At 37.6% G+C, this 19423-nt stretch overlaps 1 protein-coding gene across 1 annotated transcript in view; it reads left to right on the top strand.

The window, feature by feature from the left end:
- The window catches only part of CNST (consortin, connexin sorting protein), a 34399-nt gene extending 22425 nt beyond the window's left edge, over nucleotides 1-11974 (top strand). Inside the window, 3 exon segments of the mRNA XM_017806800.1 lie at nucleotides 5893-6028; nucleotides 7679-7819; nucleotides 7822-11974. Of these exon segments, the coding sequence (XP_017662289.1) occupies nucleotides 5893-6028; nucleotides 7679-7819; nucleotides 7822-7865 (321 nt within the window). The 3' untranslated portion in view covers nucleotides 7866-11974.
- Nucleotides 11975-19423: the final 7449 nt, after the last annotated feature.

Here is a 19423-nt window from a genome sequence, read left to right on the forward strand (position 1 = left end):
AAAAGTACCTTGAGTTTTTCCACAGTACTTTTTCTGGCCATATAAGGCTTAATGTTGGCTGCACTGGTGGGAGCCCATTTGAATCATTCTTAACAAAAGGCCTGAGTTGTGTGTGAGGCAATGGGTTTAAACTGAAAAAGAGAAGAAGGATTAACTTCAATAACAGTTAAAGTTTGTAATATGCAGCACCTGAGGTTGTTCTGCAATACATGAAATTTTTAGATGCAGCAGGGTGAGTTAAGGACAGCACACCAGCTTGTACTGTTTCATTATATTCTTATATTTTGTTTTTCCAATTAATCTTACCACCCATCACTAGCCTTGGGGTTTCATTTCAGAAGTGGTGAGCACCTACAGCTTTCCTGGGAGACACATTAAAAGAGTTTGCCACCCCTGAGAAAGCAGCAGTGTTAACTTGTGTTCGTTGATTTTGTTTTAGTGCTAAAATAAGATCTCACTGATGTTTTGACAAGCAGACTGATCTTTGTAACCAGCTTTAAGACTTCTTCCTTTCTTGTCCTTTTGAAGCCATTGGAATTGCATTGTTCAGACTATGGCAACCTAAGAAGATAACAGTGTTTTCATACAGTAGCTGTTAATGAAATATTTAGGAAATGTATTGGTAGCCTCATGAATGAAATGAGTCACATGAAATGTACCAATGTGGCAGTAAAAAAGAAAAAAAAAATCAATTTGACTGTGATAAAACTTGTCATGGAGTGAATATTTACAAACCTGCCACAAACAAATTAGAATGGAAGGCAGAAGTAAAGATAATTTTGAAATAACCTAAATACAAAAATGATATGGTAGAACAAAATTTCATTAATGTTCTTCAATGGACATGTAATACTAATTTATTGATAATGGGAAAGGTAAATACTTGTGCATGTATTTACAGTTAGGAAGTCTTGTTTGACCCCATATTGAGATCCAAGAATCATCTCCTCTAGTTTTCTAATTTAGATAGTTTGTCGCTTGCTTTTAGTCTGTCATTTACAATAACTCATTCCAAGAGTGAAGATCCACCAAATTCTGACTCTGACTTTAAATAATTTAAATAAAAGTCAAATATTGCTTTGCATATTGTACAGTCCCTTATACTGCGTATTTCATCACTAATACAAACTATGTACAACAATGTGCAAATGATGGAAAATCACTGTCATTTTGTAGAAACAAGATTCATACAGCTAACAAGGAGCTTTGAAGCACAGTCAGCAGTTGGCAGCAACAGATATCAGAAGTGTATAGCCTCTTCTTAGATATCTTTGCTATCATTTCTATGAGCATGAAATGACACAGCAACAGTGAAACAAATTGTGACCTTAATAATGTAAGTTTCATTTTGCTGTATAAAGTAAAAATTTATAACACAAAGTTTTTATGTGAGTGACAGTTAGGGAAATGAGTAAAATCCTACTGCTTTTTCTGATTAGAAAATTATAATTTGAAATTTATTTTTATAAAGCAAAGATAAAGAGCTTGTCAACCACAACATACAGCTTTTGGTTGGCACTGTTTATATACCAAGAAATGAAGTCTCCACCTGTCTGTACTAGGTTTGGAGAAAATGTTTTGGATTCCCTGTTCTCTTTTATAGCTTGGGTCCTGTAGTTTTGAGTTTGCAAGGACTACACTTCTGCTTGAAATGCTTACATGGTATCTGAGCTATTTGTTGCTGTGTAAAGGAGCCCTGGTACTTTCATGGCAAGTATATCAGCAGAAAAAATAGTTAAAATCTGTTACTGTGGTATGAATACTGAATCTGCTAAGTTAGCTCCTTTTCAACTCAAATTATTCATGTATTAAATTTATTTTGTTATCAAAAGGGTTTGTCTGCTGGTTTTATTGTAACCCAGGGTAGTCTTGGTTTTTGTCAGTTTGTCATACGGCTGTGGATTACTGCTTTAAAAAATCTGCTTTTGCTAGTAATGAAACTGTAGTCCTTTGCCAAGTAACTGAATAAGGAATACAGTCCACAGGAGAATACACAAACAAAACAGCTTCTTGAGTAGTTCTCTGCATTCAGACCAAAATACTTTGTACAGTGAACTTTTTTTTCTAGTTCCCAGTTTGCAGTGCCTCCCTTTTGGGGTTTTTATTTATATCTATATGGTACAAATAATTCTAATAGTGAAGTGCAGTCTGTTTTCTCTAAGAGCTTGAAGCACAAGGCCTTACTAGTTTTGTCCAGTATGTTTATAAACATATAAATGTATACGTCATATTTTTTGAAAATATGTACAGTGTAAGAAGCTTTTTAATATTTTATTAGCAAATGCTGTTTTAAACAGAGAAGAGACAGGTAGTTTAAATAAAGCTTATTTTTTCTAATTTTGCAACCTGGTTATTAAACTTTGTCCAAAAAGTGCAAAACTTTTCATTGAAGCAGAATTACTTTCTGTTAATGGTGGCAAAAAGCAAAAAGCTAAAATATTTAAAAGAGTTTCAATTAACCAACAGTCATTGCTGCTTTCCTTTTTACTGTTGGTCAAAATGCCACCACACACCCATATGCCATTTTCGGTTTCTGTACAGTAATTATAAAAGTCAGAAGATTTTGTGAAGGCCAGCAGAGCTGAGAGAGTAAGCTCAGTTACACAGATGCTCCAAGACCATCTTTTGTTAATTATCTAGCTTAGAATTAAGAACATATCTTATGTTTCAATAGGTCCTTTATGCAGTTCTTTCATGTAAGAGATGTTTTCAGTGCAGTCTTGTGCAAGCCTACATTTTTCCTCCCATAGTTCAAGTCAAGAAGAGGCTTGATTTGTGGTCAACTGTATTAACCACAGTTCCCTTGTTAACTTCAATTTACATAATATACTCTGTCTTTTTAAATTCCTTCTGCCTCCTAAAGACTGGGATTTAAAACTTCGTCTTGTGTGGCAGCTAAGTCCCTCTCCTTGGATGTTTAATTAATGGGAGATGGATCTAATATAATCACTTTGTATACTGCAGAACAAAACAAAAAAACCTTAATTACATGACTCATGAAAATCAAAGGCAAATGAAGTATATTTATGGCATGAAGCTGAGTCAGAGGAGGTTTAGGTTAGATATGAGGAAAAAGTGCTTCACCCAGAGGGTGGTTGGGCACTGGAACAGGCTCCCCAGGGAAGTGGCCACAGCACCAACCCTGACAGAGTACAAGAAGCGTTTGGACAATGCTCTCAGTCACATGGTGAGACTCTTGGGGATGGTCCTGTGCAAGGCCAAGAGCTGGAATTTGATGATCCTTGTGGGTACCTTCCAACTCAGAATATTCTATGATTGTATTCTAGGTATGAAGTACATATCATGTAAAGGGGCCATTTTTCAAAATACAGCCTATGGTTTTTGCTGGGGTAGGAGAGTAACACTAACCACGCTCTGTTTATTGCAAAATCAAAAGCACTTGCTCCCCCTTTTTAAGCAAAAGAAAATGTTCAGAATAGAGGAACCTGCACTGTGTCAATTAGTTCTTTATACATTTAAAGTAAATCCTGAAAGCCATGTAGGCTGACAGGAAAAGTAAATGAACCTCATTGTAGCAAGACTTTCCTCCACAAGCCTTTTATGTAACTGTAATCACTGAAACACATTTCCACATAATCCTGTCAAGGATAGTCCTCTGGTTTTAAGCTTGGAGAAGACCGAGTTTGTGACACAGTAATTCAGAAACTACCATGAACCAACAGACAAAATGAAGTGCCTTAGTTTGAAATGACGACTAGACCACCACGTCTAGTCTTAGGGCAGACTGGTATGAATGCCCTGCTGTCCCTAGGTGACATTCCCACCTAGTGCAGTCCGAGCCACTTGGGAACAAGCGTGCCAGGCGACAGCTAGCCTGCTGTGTGGGTGGTGTGGGAGGAGCCATTGATCCTCTTTATGAAAGTAATGATGTAAGCAGAAGCTTAAAATAATCTACTCTTCTAAAGGACATCATTTCATCTCCACCCTCCCAAATAAATAAGTCAAATTAAAGCACTCCTACATGATCCCCCTTCATTGTCACAATAAGGAAGTTTGAGTGTTGCTTCTCCTGCTGGCCTCTTAAATTTTTGTAGTTGTTCTGTAAGGCTAATTTGACATTACCAGTAGAAGCCTCAACTCAGTGTGCTTGTCTGTTGTGATGAGACTCTTGCAGACCATAATTTTTGGTTCATTTGTGCCAAATACTGGTCCTCTGTATGTTGACTGACTTTATTTCTGCCACCTCCACACTTTCACTAAATATTCCTTAAATAATCCTTTCAAGCTCTTGAGAAGATAATCAAAAAGGAAAGTGGGTATCAAAAGTGGTAGTGTGGCAGAGATCAATTTTATCCTCTCAGTTGGAATTTTGGGAAAAATTATTAGACGTGTAGGCATACACCCACAGTATCCAGCTCTGTAAGTTGTGCAGGGTAACCTCATTTGTCCATTTGAGGGCTACAAAGTACTGCCAGACTACAGACTTATAAGTGTAATTGCCGAATTTATCAGTTAAAATGTTGCAAATGCCAAAGTTGGTGCCTGTTGGATTGTGCTCTGTCTCTTGCTGTATTCAGTCCACCATCTCTCTTACTACAGCAGGCATCAATGCATTATATAAGCTCATAGCATGAAGCATGTTTAAGGGCATAAGTTATGAAGTCACTTTTTTTCAGTTTTTCTACAGCTCTTGGAATTGCAATGCAAACAAGTTTTTATGGGTGCTCTTCTAACTTAATTCTGTTACAGGTAGAGTTAAGCAGTCAGTTTTCTGCAACTACGGTGTTACTTGGAAAGTTGGGGTTTTTTGGGTATTTGTGAAAATTATAGGCGTTTGGGGTCATCTCCTTATAGAGGAGTTGCAAACTCAGTTGTAAATGTGATGTTTCATCTGTGGCACAAATGAATACATATTACTTTTCAATTTAACAAATGTTATTGCTGATCTACAGAATAAGTTTTAAAAAGCCCTACTAAGTTCTAGGAAGAAATTATTAAGTTTTTTTTTAAGTTAAAGATGCTCACAAGATTAAAAAAGAGCATGTCTAAACATGCTTCTTATTTTAATTTCTTTTTATTTCTAGCCCACCGGGAACTACTTGCTTAGGAAAGCATTTGTCTCCTGATACTTCACCTACTTTCATTTCTCTAATAACTAGGAAGTTACATACTGCTCATTCATGCCAGTATGGCTTAGCATATACTCTTGCAACTAGTCCAAATGCTATAGCAAACAGAAGAGAAGTTATGGTTTATTGACTTGTTGACTGTATCGCTGTTTGTGCAAGCTGTTTGGATGACCAGCCTGTAGAGAAGGATTTTTGAACTGCTGCTGTATCCAGAGAGCTTATTACAATGTGGAGCTGGAATCTATCCAGAGCGTTGAAGCTTTCTTTTTCCCTGTTGTTCTCTCTGTTTGGTTTTGTAGCTCCACTGTAGCTGCTTGTCCACTCTGGGGAACCAATTGCAGTGCTGGAAAATTAATCTTGCAATAAGTATTTGATGGTCTCTGCAGGATTATATCTTTGGAGAGGCAGCAGCAGTGTGTCATTGACTTCTTATTGCCCTCTGATAATAGTGTTTTTGGCACAAATCTGCCTCATCCCTGCCCTAACCCACGCGAGCTTACAAAGGAACTGTTGCAGTGAACACAAAGGATGATCCAAATAGTAAATGTGTGTGTATTTAACTTTGGTAACACTTAAGGGCAAACAGTGTCAGTGAACAGTGGAATGATACTGCAGCTGTCCTGTGTGTTAAGGAATTGATGTTTTCAAGAAGGAGGTTTCACAAGTGCTGCAATGTTTAAGAAAAGTAGAGTGGAAAACATTTATTAACCATTTAGCTCATTTCTTCCCTAAGTCATTGTTAAATAGAGCTCATGCTTCAATTTCTCACATCTGTTGTGCCACTCGCTGACTTTCCTGATAGATTGCTCCAGCGGAAGGATTGGTGTCTATACTAAAGAAGAGAGATGACAGAGACGGTAAAACAATTTCTCAAGTCCAGCAAAGACAAACAAAGAGAAGAGTGCGATTCCAAGAAATGGAAGACACATTGGATCAAGGTAATTTAAAGCTGTTAATTCATGGATTGCAGTCTTGAGGTGCAAATGATGTCGATCTTTTTGTTCACAAGAGCAAAGCAGGAATTCATTGAACATACTGTCTTGGTTTTTTTCAACTTAATTAATAAGTAAAGGTGATTGATCAAAGATTATTAATCTTTACCAGGTTTGGGTAACAAGACTACAGAAGGATACAATAAGCACACTTCCATTTTAAAGCTTGTCTGAGGATGAAGTCCCAGTTTTTTTCATCTGACTGAATGATTTGCAAGTGGCAGCTAATTGAAGTTCTTTCATTAATGTTTATTGCTTAGAGGGTGGGAGGTGTAGGCTTTCTCCATAAATCCATTTACCCTGTGGGTAAAGAGGGATGCAGAAGAAACAATGTGTTGTCCTTCTTCCACCAGTAGCTTTCCAACCCTTTCTAGTAGACCAGGATTTTAACCTTGCTTTATAATTTAATATCCATATGTATTTGCTAGCCATCATTAAATTTGGCTTTACACCCTACCACCTTTTTGATGGGCTGAATAGCCTCATGAGAAATACAGTATGTTGTTTTGATCTGCTTTTCTTGGAGTTTAAGCTCTCTATTATTCAAACTAAAGAGATATTAAGAAAAATACTTTTGGTTGCTAATGATAGTACTTTCTATATCTACCATATATGCCAGCCACTAAATGGTATTAATTAGTGCTTAATAGTGCATTAAGCATGTCTAAAACATTCACAGCCTAAAAGAGAGCGTATCCCATCTTTTTCTTGAAATTATTTTTAAAGTATTTATGTTTTAAATAAAATTTCAATTAGAGTTTCTTCTGTGATTTTTTCCCCAAGGATTTAGTGATTCAAAAGGAAAGTTATTTTATACTACTATTGCTATTATTTCAAATCTGATTTCAAACACGCACAAAAAAGCACATGAATCTTTCTTCTTTTTTTCTTCTTTTGCACTGTTTCTTCTCCCTGATGTAGAGTGAAGGGAGTTCAGAAATTTTTGTAGAGCCATATCAATCTAACAGAAGATGCAGATGTTGTTTTTACGTGCAGACTACCAAAGTAATCTGACCCCAAAGTAAAATTATGAGGTTGTGAGGATGTAGCAGCATCTCTGCAACCTCTGGTATTGCTCTTACTCTGTAATAAACAATCATGGAAAGAGGTAGCAGAGAATAACTGAAATGTAAAATAACCCTTCACGTTACCCTGAAAGTTTTGTCTCTATCCTTACAGCCAAAATGTGAGAGGAAACACAAGCAGTTCATGATAGCACAGTCAGTGTCATTACAAATTAAGCAAGAGTGTTTCTATTTGTTTTAGTTTCAAAGCTTTCATTTCATTTCAACTATTTCCATGAAGGAAGGCTTTGGCTGTGTGGCATTCTCATAGGTGAGTGCATTTTGCTTCTGTGTGGAATGAGTCCACAAGTGATATGAGCAAGGACAGGTACACAGACTGCAGAAACGAAGCTATATAATTAGGTTTCTGAAAAGGCTGAGAAACATACAATTACTGCTCTGTATTTTGAGCATTATTAAGTGTGTTTACCTCCTGACCCATTCGTGGTAAAAACTTTTCTCAGATTTTCTTTCATGTGTTTGTATTGCTTTGTATATCATCCTGTTTCACCTTTTCTGCTCTTCTTTACAGATGAAGTATCTGGTGGCTCCTGTATTTTGCTGATCCTGCTGTGCATAGCAACTGTTTTCCTTAGCATTGGAGGAACTGCACTGTACTGTACCTTTGGTGACATGGAATCCCCTGTGTGTACTGATTTTGCTGCCAACATGGATTGCAGCGTGTGGAAGAACTTAAACACTGGATAGCCTTCTCATAGTTGAAATGAGCAAGGACAGCACATCAAGAGCTCACCAATGGTTACTGGAGAGAGTAGAAAAAAATTGTGATTTCAAGTTCTCTAACACTTGCCACCTGCGGGTGATGTGTATTTGTTGATATACTTTCACTTTTACTTAGAAATCAAGAAAATTTTAGTTTAGCAATCAGGTGGCAAAATGTTCACATCTGTTCACAATTGTAGCAGTTGTGGTATGGGAGCATACCTTCACCCTTTTGAGAGTAGGCAAGTCACTTTTCATCAACTTGAGCAAGTGAAGAAGAAAGAAGAAAATTAACTATCTTCTATATTCTCTCCCATTGCCACACATTGTGTAAGCAATCTCTGGAAGCTTAGCAAAAGGACAGCTTTAATTTACAGCTGTTTGTGCAAAGGTGTTGCCTCCAGCTATCATGCAATAAGTCTGTGTTTTATGGAAACGTTATTTTTCTTCCAAGTCTTACTGTTTTTCTCCATATTTTTTCTCCTGGTGAGCCATGTAATTATTTGGTGGAGTGAGAAGACTGCAGCAGCATTCACGGAGCCCTCATTTGGTGATTACCAGGCTGACCCTGTATCTATAGCTTACAGTGAATATAGTGAGTGGGATAAATCTGCTGGCAGATTTCACTAAATTTCCTGGACCTCTACTCTCAGTATTGTATGGGTTGATTTAGAAATGGAGGGTTAAAAAAGAAATCATTAGTTTCACTAAACACAGAAACAAAAGTAGGATGTTTAGTAAATTATTCATATTAAATAGTCAAGTGTCTTTGGCCAATTTTAAAGCACCTGGTAGAAGGTGTGGGGCTAACTGGCTTTTCTGTCCAGCCATGTCACTGACTTTGAGTAATCACTTTGTGCCTCAATTTCTCCTCCATAAATGGGGAATAATGATCCTTGCCTTTGTCTATGAATATTTATTGCAATTAGGGCTCATGTCTGATTCATCCCAAATGAGTGCACAGAATCACAGAACTGTGTGGCTGCAGCCTCTCTCAGTGAACAAATGTTATGTAAAGTGCGACTGATCCAACAGAAAAGATTCAGGGGCTCACCACAGATGTGGTGAGTATGTTAGTGGTCTAGGGCACTTGTTCCAGCAGATAAAGCAATTTGCATCTATTTGCCCTGCAGTTCTGAGACCTGTACTGTAAAATCCGATCTTTTTCTATTATACAAACAAATTTAGATCAATACAAAGAGTCATTTTAAATGGGTATTTCTACTGCTTGGTGCTCAGCCCTCTCTGCGTGGTGGTATGTGAAAGAAACACTGACAGGACAGTGAAGGTGAGAATTAGATGCACAGGCCTTTGGCCTACACTCTGGTCAAACTGTTGCAACTCTCCTTGCACAGAGCATAATGGTCTAGCCCTGCTGAAGTGTGAAACAATTCCTTTACACCTCAGGAAACAGCATTTTTGAGGGATCCGCTTCACTCCACTCCATGATTTCATGCTTACTAACATTGTATGATGCAGTGTGTTCAGGTTTAGGATATTGTTTTGTAAAATGCTATGAAGTGAAATCTTCAAAATGCTACTCAGAATTATAATATTAAATGATCATGCTTTCTGGCATTCGCAAGTAAATTGTCCCTCTAGTGAGCTTGATTGTTCCTAACGCACTGTTACACTTAACGGGTTTTTAAAGTGAAATTTAAAATCATGTTTTTTCTAGAATAAACTGCATGTATGATTTCTCTTTTTGTTTTCACTGTGAAGGCTTAGTTTATTTATACCCTACGGAGCCTCGCGTGCAGCTTTATATTAAGCTAGCAAATTTAAAATGCCCAAAGTAATGAAAACTTTTGCTTTCAGAATGAAACTTGAGAACAGTAGTTTGATATATTTTTTTTTTGTTGTCCTCAGAGTATTATAATGCTGGGCTATCTCAAGGAGAAAGGGGAAGACACTTTTGTATTTTAAAGTGTTACTGGCTGGTTCAGTTTATTATTTGAATTCTGAGTTTGTTTGTTTATTTATTTAGTTCATCTTTTAAAGAGAATCTTAATTTTCTTTTTTGGTAATTTACTTACAGAGTAATTAAAATGCATGCATTCAGTTAAAATATGTATTTATAGTGATTATGTAATTAGAATGTATTTTGGGTTCTGTAACTTTACGTTGAGTGTTTCAGGATATTAAGTTTATTCCTAAGGAGACAACTGTTGATTTCAGGTTAAAAAAGTATTTTAAATTTTTTGTGCATTTCATCACCAAAAAGATCAAGAAGTATATATATATCTATTTATTCAAAAATTTATCAGACATGGAGGCCAAGGATCCTCTACTTCTAGGTTCATTTAATTAAAACTATTTTAAAATAATTATTTTATTTAAAACTCTAAAGCTATTTAAAGTCAAAGCAATTTTTAATAAGCATTTCAGTTTCAAATCAGTAGTCCAAATCCTGGTATGTTCGCTTTGTGCTGTATTCCTTGCACAGTCACTAATATCAGCAGAACTGCCTCCGAGAAGATCATGAGGAGGTTGGGCACCACTTTACCGACATGTGCCCCTTGAAAAATGAGTGACCAGGTGTTCTGTGTAACTTAGCTACCTTATACTTGTTACTTGGAGAACCTCTCCAACCTTCCCAACCTATGCCAAGGTACCACACCCGCAAAGTCTCTCAGGATTTGGAGGAGCAGAAATGGCACACACACATAGGCTGTCCAGCTCCTTATCTGAGCTGCTCACTTCTCAGTTGCAACCAAGTATCCGGTTTCTGTTGGCATTCCTTTATAAAAAGCTGATGATATAAATTGTTGGTTCGTGTGACAATCCTGTTGGAGCAAATAGATTGCATGGTTTATAGTACATTATCAAACTTGTAGTTACCAACACAACAGAATTTGCTTTGCATTGGAACTCCAAAGAGTGTGTGGGTAGGCCTGATATTGGCCTTCCTATATACTCTGTCCTTTAGACTACTGGTGACATTGCTTCCACCTGGGTGACCTGAGAGGTTAGGATCTTACAGTCAAGTAAATCCAAGTGAAAAGGAATAGTGGATTTGAGCAGTTATTCCTCTTTTCTGAGTATTTTGAGGTAAAATAATAGCAAGCAACAGCTGAAATTGTTTAAGGAAGAAGAAAACAGAGGAAAAAGACTTCTCCCTCACACGTACTTGGTGCATTTAAAAGCCTTTTGTGTACAAATTCTTATTTGTTCCATTTCCTTCCCTGACACTGTCTTCATGCTGCTCTGCTTGGCAGTAGGAGAAACATACTATGCTGGCATAAAACCATTTGTAGTTGATAGGAAAATTCAGAGAATGGTTCTGTACTTGACAGTAGTTAAAAGTAATTTCTTAAAATATGACTGGATTTTAGGCTGCTAGTACCTTCAGAGAAGTTGTGGCCACTTAATCACCTGCAGAACTCTACTAGAAACCCCCACCTTCCTGTTTATTCTTTGACCATAATTATTTTGAAGAGATTCTTGTGATAAAGAAAAAACAATAAGACTTTTGATGTAGATTCAGCACATGCTGCCAAAAAAGAGCTTTTTGACAAGAGAAGTAAGGCACTCACCCCAAATAGCCTAGACTACACCAAAAAAAAGCACTGTGATGTAGCATAGCCACACTATACTACAGGCTTGTTTTCAAGATAGTGTAAGAAAGCAGAGATTCCATAGCCCAGATATGCCAGCAGAAGTCTGTGATCTAGACACAGCCTGTGTTTTAAATTTTTTTCATTATCTTTGCTTTCATACTTGGAAAATGCATAGCCCTGGTGACAAGCAGTAAGAAGTAGTGTAACGAAAAGGGAAACTTTTGTTTAGGGTTTTCGGTAGTAAAGGGCAAGTTTGAACTATCACATAAGCAGAGTACATTGGAAGTCCAGATTCTTGTGTGACTGGGTACTGTTCCACTTAATAACTTAAAGGGATGTTACCCTCCTAAAGGAATGTTTGCTTGCTTTGTACTGTAATGTAAAACCAAGAACATCTGAAAGGAATCAAAACTATTTGTAACAAATTTAATTTAAGCTTCCTTTAGCAAAAGGAGTAAGTAATTGTCTTTGAAATCATCACCCAAGCTTGTAATTTAAATACTGTAGCAAAAAAAATAAAAACTGTCCCAAAGAAAATACATTAACCTTTTTGGATACTGTGATTACTAAATGTCTAGAAAGACTGAGAAGATTTTCTGTGAAATTGAAGTAAATGAGCAGTACTCCCAGTAAGAATTTAATGGTCAAGCCTAAACCAGAATGGAAAATGAGGATAAAACATGTAAGGTTTGGTCTGGGTTTTGGTGTAGTTTTCCTGGATTGGTTGATTTGTCTTTGTTTCAATAGTTAAATGAAAACCTAGCGTCCTCACAGAGCCTTTTTCCTCTAGACAGGTGGGTTTCAAGTACTAAAATGTTGCCTTACTGCATCATCATAAAAACAAATGGACAGGTGGTAAGTTTCAGAATTCCTAGTAATTAGGGGGTGACCTGGATAGTGGTCACAGGACATTCTGCCCTCTGAGCTCAATAAAATAAATAAAAACCCAAACGGTTGCAATGCAACCCAACCCAGAAGCCTATGATTTGAACGGGACATGCCAATGTTACATTCTGCAACACTCCTCCACCCGCTTTTATTCCTTCGGTCTCCCTCCCCCTTTACCATTTCTTTCCCAGTATGAAATAGCATGTGTTTAATCATTCACAGGACCATAAGGTAATTGAGTTAAGAAGGGACCTCAGAAAGTCTCTAGTCCAACCTTCTACACAAGGCAGGGTCAACTGAGATCAAACCAAGTTGCTCAGGGCTTTATCCAGTCGGGTCTTGAAACCCTCCAAGGATGGAGATTGTGCCAGCAGCAGGACCAGTCCAGTCCCAAAAACCTCCAAGGATGGAGATTGTACAACCTCCCCGGGCATATTCTTCTGCTTGGCTTTCCTCAGAGTGAAAAAGTTGTTCTTTATACCCTGTCTAATCTCTCTTTCAATATGTTGTCTCTCATTCTCCTGATACACACTGCTGTGAGAAAGCTTCTTAGTAACATCTTCATAAAAGCAATCCCTTCTCCAGGCTATACACTGTGTTTTCTAATACTGTCCCTCTGATCCTTCTCACTTTCTCGTCCACAGATTCTTCTTTCCTAACAGGGATCCAGTGTTCTTCTGTTAGAATAGGGATCCTCTATGCTTCTCCCTTTCCTCTTCCACCTTACACTCTCAAATTCAATATTAAGTTTTAGAAATCAGAAATTAGGCCACAGGCAAAACTGAAATAGCAAGTGCAACTACTATTCATTAAAACTATTGATGACTATCACTGGTTCATTAGCAGGGATAGCAGGGATTTCAGAATTTCTGCTGATTCTTGTACTACTCTTAAATAGCTGGTATTTAAAGGATCACATGCTGACATCCATGTGCCTTAATGAAATCATCTAAATATTTTTCTCTAAAACAGCTACCCAAGGAAGCCTAAAATATTTAACTATAAAGTCCTTTTTTAAAAATGAATTTTTTAGACTTTGAGTTTTTTTAAGACTCCTTTATATTATTTGTGATTTGTATTACTTTGAATTAAATCTCATGGTAATTCTTGTTTGTCATAACATGACCCCAGGGTTTACTGCATTCAGTAATGTCCAAAAATTGTGGTTATCTCTTGAAAAAAATGATGATGGGGAGTAGATGCATGCTCTGACAGCTATTACAGAATTGATACCAATGAATTTCAGCAAAAATTGTGCACTTGGGTTCAGCTTGAGCTTTTAATATGCCAAATATTCTAAAATAAAAAATGTAGAGACAGCACTGAAGCACATCCAACATTTCCAAGGCATGTTCAATACTAGACCAAAGTCCTTCATTAATCTGAAATTGTTAAGCTGCTCTTTCTTGAAAACAAGTTTGAATTCATCTTCACATGACAACAGATCCATCAGCTTTCTCCCTCTGCTTTTTGCCAAGGAACTGTCTGGCAAAGTGTCATCTTTTAGCCAAGTTGGGCCCCTGATGTAGGACTCATTTGTTAGGCTGTTGGGAAGTTTCCAGTAGCACTTCTGTCAAGTGACAGTTAATGATTGTGTCCCATTTCATTGCCTGGCAGTGAAAATGAGTTTAAGCCCCACCATTGTGCTTTCATAGACTGATCAAATTTAAAGCTGTTACCAAAAACAACTTTCAGAGTGAGAGCTGTATGTTTTTCAGAAAGTGCCGTGTGCCAAGTACTGTGATGAGAAAACTTGACCGGTTTTCCCAGTTTTGCTAAAACATGTCCAGATTCCACAACTGCTGTTTGCAATGCATGGAAGCTCATGCAGTGGTTCCAGTAGTGCACTCCTTAAGCTGGCCAGAAGTCATTCTGTTCTCCTGAGCTGGCAGCCTTCCACGAGAAGTGCTGGATCAGAAGTGGTGAAAGCATATATGCGCTAGAAGTTGAGCAGCATGAGGATATTGTTACTTCCATGTAAACCTTTCATCTAAAAATGTACTTTCTTTTAAAAAAACCCTTTCATCTAGGAACCATTCATCAGGGTTTTTTCATATCTTTTTCTTAGGGAAAGACAGCATTAAGCCAATTCCTCTGTTTCTTCCCCAGAAATAGGAACTAATGGTTTTTATGCCAGAGAAAATATACATCTTGCCACGTGATGCTGAGAATCCTCATGCTTGTACAGCTTTTCTGCCAGAATTTCTAATGAAATTGGTAGATAGTCTCTGAGGCTATAAGAGTAGCAAGAATATTTTCACACTACTTTTCCTGAGCTAGCTGAATTCAGTGCACTATAGAAAGGACTTGCAGCAAAAAAAGGGAGCGGAACGTTTGAATCACTAAGGATCTTTACAGTCAATTTCAGCAATATCAGTACGGTCAATATCAGTATCTACCATCAGAGAAACTGGCAAGCTTGGTTCAAAAAGACCCACCATAAATAATAGAAAAGGTTATATTTGAAAAGAGTTATAAAGAAAAGAAATTATACTGAGGTTTCTCACTGACTTTTCAAAGATTGAGACTTTTATGTAGAAGTTAATAAGTTAAATAAGGGGAAACAACTTCTCAAGGTTGTACAAAGGTAAATACAAAGTATCTTATGGCTAAAAGGGCTGCAGAAATTATATAATAACAACCTTAGATCAAATATGGTAATTTTTTTTGGTAAAGGTTAAAAAATATTTCTGATAATGAAACCCCCCATCAGTGATGGGGGTTTTTTTATGAGATTTTAGAGAAATGGAAAAAAATGCACAATTTTTTAATGACATCATGGAAGAAAAAGGACTAAGGGTTAAAATATTGCTGAATTCCTTGTAGGACTCCTTAGGAGGAATTAAAGTGGTTTGTACAAGGTCATGTAGCAGGAAGAAGCAGAGTAGGACCAGAGCTTATAAATCCTGTCTTCTGATCTTTTGTCTGTTACCAGTTCCCTCTAGGACAACACAAATTAGGGAAGATAAATGAGTACCTTTTGGTCATGGTATTTTTTAAGATATTTTTGTATTCTCATAAATTTTGTGGTGATCTTAAGGAATCAATTTTATTCAAGGGATGAATTTCCTCTCTAGTATGCAGCACTAAGTCTAAATGCCATTTTAGCATATTTTTAGTACTTGATATCATCATAGCCATGGTAGCTGGTTGCTATTTATGTGTATTAAAGCAAATGGTATCAACAGACCACATGGGAACACAAAGTATAATGGCAACTCCTATTATCAGAAAATGAGGCTCAAGCTGTCTGTGTTCACTTCATGTTTCACCATCTAACCCTTACTACTCATGCTCTGTTAAGTACCAGGAAAGTAACAATGCTCAGCAGAATGAGCCCTGCTGAGAATCCTAATCAGGCCACAATCTTGCAACTCTGCTGGGCTTCACACAATACCTATCCCTGTGCCAAGAGTGAGGAAACAAAGCAATGTGGAAAGAAGTCACAGTCACCCGACCCTGCCTCCCAGAAGAAATAAAGTTCTTGTGAGGCACAGGAATGTTTTGACCATGAACTGGATGTTGTCATCACTGTCTGCAAATGTGAAAGATGAAAATAATTTCAAATGTTCTTGGTGTCCCTCAAAATGCCTTTAATAACCCTTTCTTCATTTCAATTTTTGTATTGCTGAAAGCTTTCTCTTAGTTGAAGGCAAAGAAGAAAATTACACAATGTTTTGGGTTGGGTTTTTTTTTGGTATGTACTCTCTCTTATATTTTTCTATAAATACAGCATTACTTTTCTGAGTCAATTCACTGGGTAATAGCCCATGGTTTACCTGCAAAGGCAAAATAGATGGCCATTAGCAATAAATGACTCATGTATTATAAAACAGCTCCATTAAAAGGAACCATCCCCACTGTCTCATGCAGTAGGATGATGAAACTATTTTCAGGGAATTAGCTGAATTTTGCAATGCGGAGCAAGCCTTGCACAGCCCACCCACACTGCCAGCTCAGTCTGGCAGTTTGTTCGTCTTTGTACTGGGACTTTTCGCAGCTACCATTGTCCCAGTAGAGAGCAGCCAGGGAGGCAAGTATTCTTCCCTTTGCTCCTTTGACCACAGAGATGACCAGCAGCTGCAGATCTCTCAAAGCCAAATGGAGCAGTAGAGTCATCTGTAAAGACATCTGGAGTTTCAGTCATGAAACTCCAAAACTGCAGATCAAATGTTCTTCTTCAGGATCTGAGCCTGAAATTGGTTTGCCTACAGTTCAGCATAGAAGAGACTGTACACTATGTCCTGTGGTCCTTTCAGGAGTATTTCAAAGCGCTATCCCAAGCGCTCCCAAAAATGTTATAAGAATCTAAACCTGCTGATCTTCCACAAGTAGAAATATGTAGTATGAGTTCTGAAGGCTTTAGGATCCCTGAACAGGAACATCATGGGAACCCTGAAAATACTTGCAGAAAGTTCTGAATGGAAAGAATGCTGCTGAGACTGCCTCAGGATTTTAATATCACTCAAATAGGATCAAGAAGGACAGACTTCAAATAGTTTCTTAAGGAAAAAATGCTACATTCTGTGGCACTTACCATCACAGAGCACTTGGCACCACAATCATGAATTCAAATATGGTTTAACAGCTTACACTAGGACACAGACAGGGCAAGTTTAAAACTATTTTTTTCTGTCTCTGCTCTGAACTGCAGTGTTACATAGAAGATCACTTTCTTTCCAGGTCTGCCCTTATATTCTTTTCTATTTTATTTTCCTCAAATCTTTTTTTCTGCCCCTGAACAACATCCTTTTTAATTGGTTCAGTGTTTTCTTGATATGGCCAAAGAAGAAAAAGGCTGTGGCTGAGAAAGGCTGAAGTAGGCTTGAAGTAATTGGGAGAGAGAGTTGATTAAGTGATAAGAACACAAAACTGGAATTTGGGAGGGTTTAATTTAATTGTTAGCTCTCCCACAAATTTTCTATATGGTCCTAAGCACATCACATAATTCTCCTGTATTTCAGTACCCTGTCCATGTAATGGGGACAATTCTCCTTTAATGCTCCCTGTGGCTTATGTAGCACTACACATTCTAATGATCCTTATAGTGAGTGGAGTCATGGTAATTTCAGAAGTAAAACACTTTAAGCAGTATCAGGAACTTGCTGATGAATATGATAGCTGCTTGAGAGTGGCTGTAGGACAGAAGTATTGAAAAATAGAGAGATACATTTTAGTATTCCTGCCAGTTTTTGTGCTGTGCCATCAGGTGAAGAAATTGCAACAGGTTTTAATTTTTTAATTGTTTGGGGGGATGGCTTTAGCATCTCACATATACTGTGAGATTTTACAGTTATTTTTAAGCTAGGTGTAAAACTGGTTTTGCATCCTAGCATTGTCCTATGGGAGTGAGGGGTAAAGCCAGTTACTTGATGGACTTCAGACTCTGGTATCTGCGGAGCATAGACTTGTTGGTCCTTCCCACTTTATGCTATTAATGGTCTTAATATTATCAGTGGTCTCTGGGATGTGTGGAGGGGGGGTGTGTGGGCAGAAACAGACTGGAAAATAATGATCAGGCTGTTTTTTAAAGTGTTCATAATAAAAGCTTTAAGAGAGAATCTGAAAGTCTGTCCCCCATACTATTCGCATTTATAGCAATTAAGCTTTTTGCTACTTTGTGACTCACTGGAGTGTCAGGATTAGTTGGGATTTAGTGATTTAGATAAATTTAGTGATTTAGATTCTCAAGTTCACTGAGAAATTGCTCATCACAAGCTATTTGCTGGAAATCTTGAAAATAATGTGGGGAGGCTCACATAAAGGAAGAAATGAGCCAAATTAAGTTACACCTTCTGGTACAAACACAACCTAGAAATTCCCTAGTGCAGCCACCTCCAGAAGCATCCTTCTGTCACAGGTATTAGCTATGGAAACTGCCCTTGACTGCAGAGAAATTTGTGCATCTTGCCTGCTGGTTCTGTGGGGTTTTTCCCTTTTAGAAGAGACTTCCTTGTAGGTTTTTGTGCAGAAGGTAGAGGTTATAGCTTTTGCCCATTTTCTTCCAAATATGTACCCAGGTGGTGGCAGAGAAGAGTGATGTTATCGTAATCTCTTACAGAAATAGAAAAAGATAATGATCACCGCAGGTAGCACTCATTTTTTGGTGCTATTGGTACATTTCTGTGGACACATTTTTCAAATCCGTGCATATCCTATTCTTTTCAGTTGATTCTGGGAGTACTAAATAGAGAGAAGCCACTATTTAATGCTATCTATCCCTGTGTCACACAGGAAAACCAGAAATGGACGAAATGGATGAATAATCTTATCAGCACCTATTAAAATTTATTGTTAGCCTTTGTGGGCTGGGGTACTTATCTCAGCACATCTCACCGAGGTGCGGCTTTTCAGCAGTCATGATTTCCGAGGCACACATGAGTAAATGGTAAAAAAATCTTTAGGAGGGGGAGGGGAAAGGTAGGTCATGTAATTAGATGAAAATAGGTCACATGACTGGGATTTTCCTTGTGATGAAATACTCATTGCTGCCAATTTATTCAAACTGGGGAGGGAGAGAGGAGCAAGGGATGTAACTATTGTCCTTTCTTCAGGCTATTTCTTGTTTCTCATTGTCTCTCGACCTCAAATATCTCATTCTACAAAAAAAATTCACAGACTCCTGCTGATGCTTCTGTTACTGTGAGAAGCACTGTTTTTTTAATTACTGATAGACTATGCTGGAAATGTCACCAGAGCTGCATAAGGTCATTACAATAAGTTACTTGCTTCCTTTTGAGTTTTTCTCCTTTGGAAGAAGAATTTTATTTAGGTGTACTGCAAATTTCCAGTGTAACTACCTTTGAATTTCAAAATCACTTCAAACCAGCCCATGGCCCATGCATGATATCTGTATTTGGCTCAAATTGCACTAGTTTAATGTGAATTGTAGAGCAGCCTTCTCTTAAATTATGCAAAATTGTTGGCACAGATCAAGTCTTCTATCTTTGTAAGGCAATTTCCCAATGTTTACAAGAAAGCCTTCAAACACTGTAGTTAAATTAGTGCTAATCCATCACTTCAAATGAATAGTTTCTTAAACAGAACCTGATGTGGAGGAGGCATTTCATCTAAGACCTGAATCCTCTCATTGAGTAAGGAAGGCA

This window comes from Lepidothrix coronata, unplaced genomic scaffold (genome assembly GCF_001604755.1).
Source record: "Lepidothrix coronata isolate B3197 unplaced genomic scaffold, Lepidothrix_coronata-1.0 Scaffold16, whole genome shotgun sequence".
Classification (NCBI taxonomy): domain Eukaryota; kingdom Metazoa; phylum Chordata; class Aves; order Passeriformes; family Pipridae; genus Lepidothrix; species Lepidothrix coronata.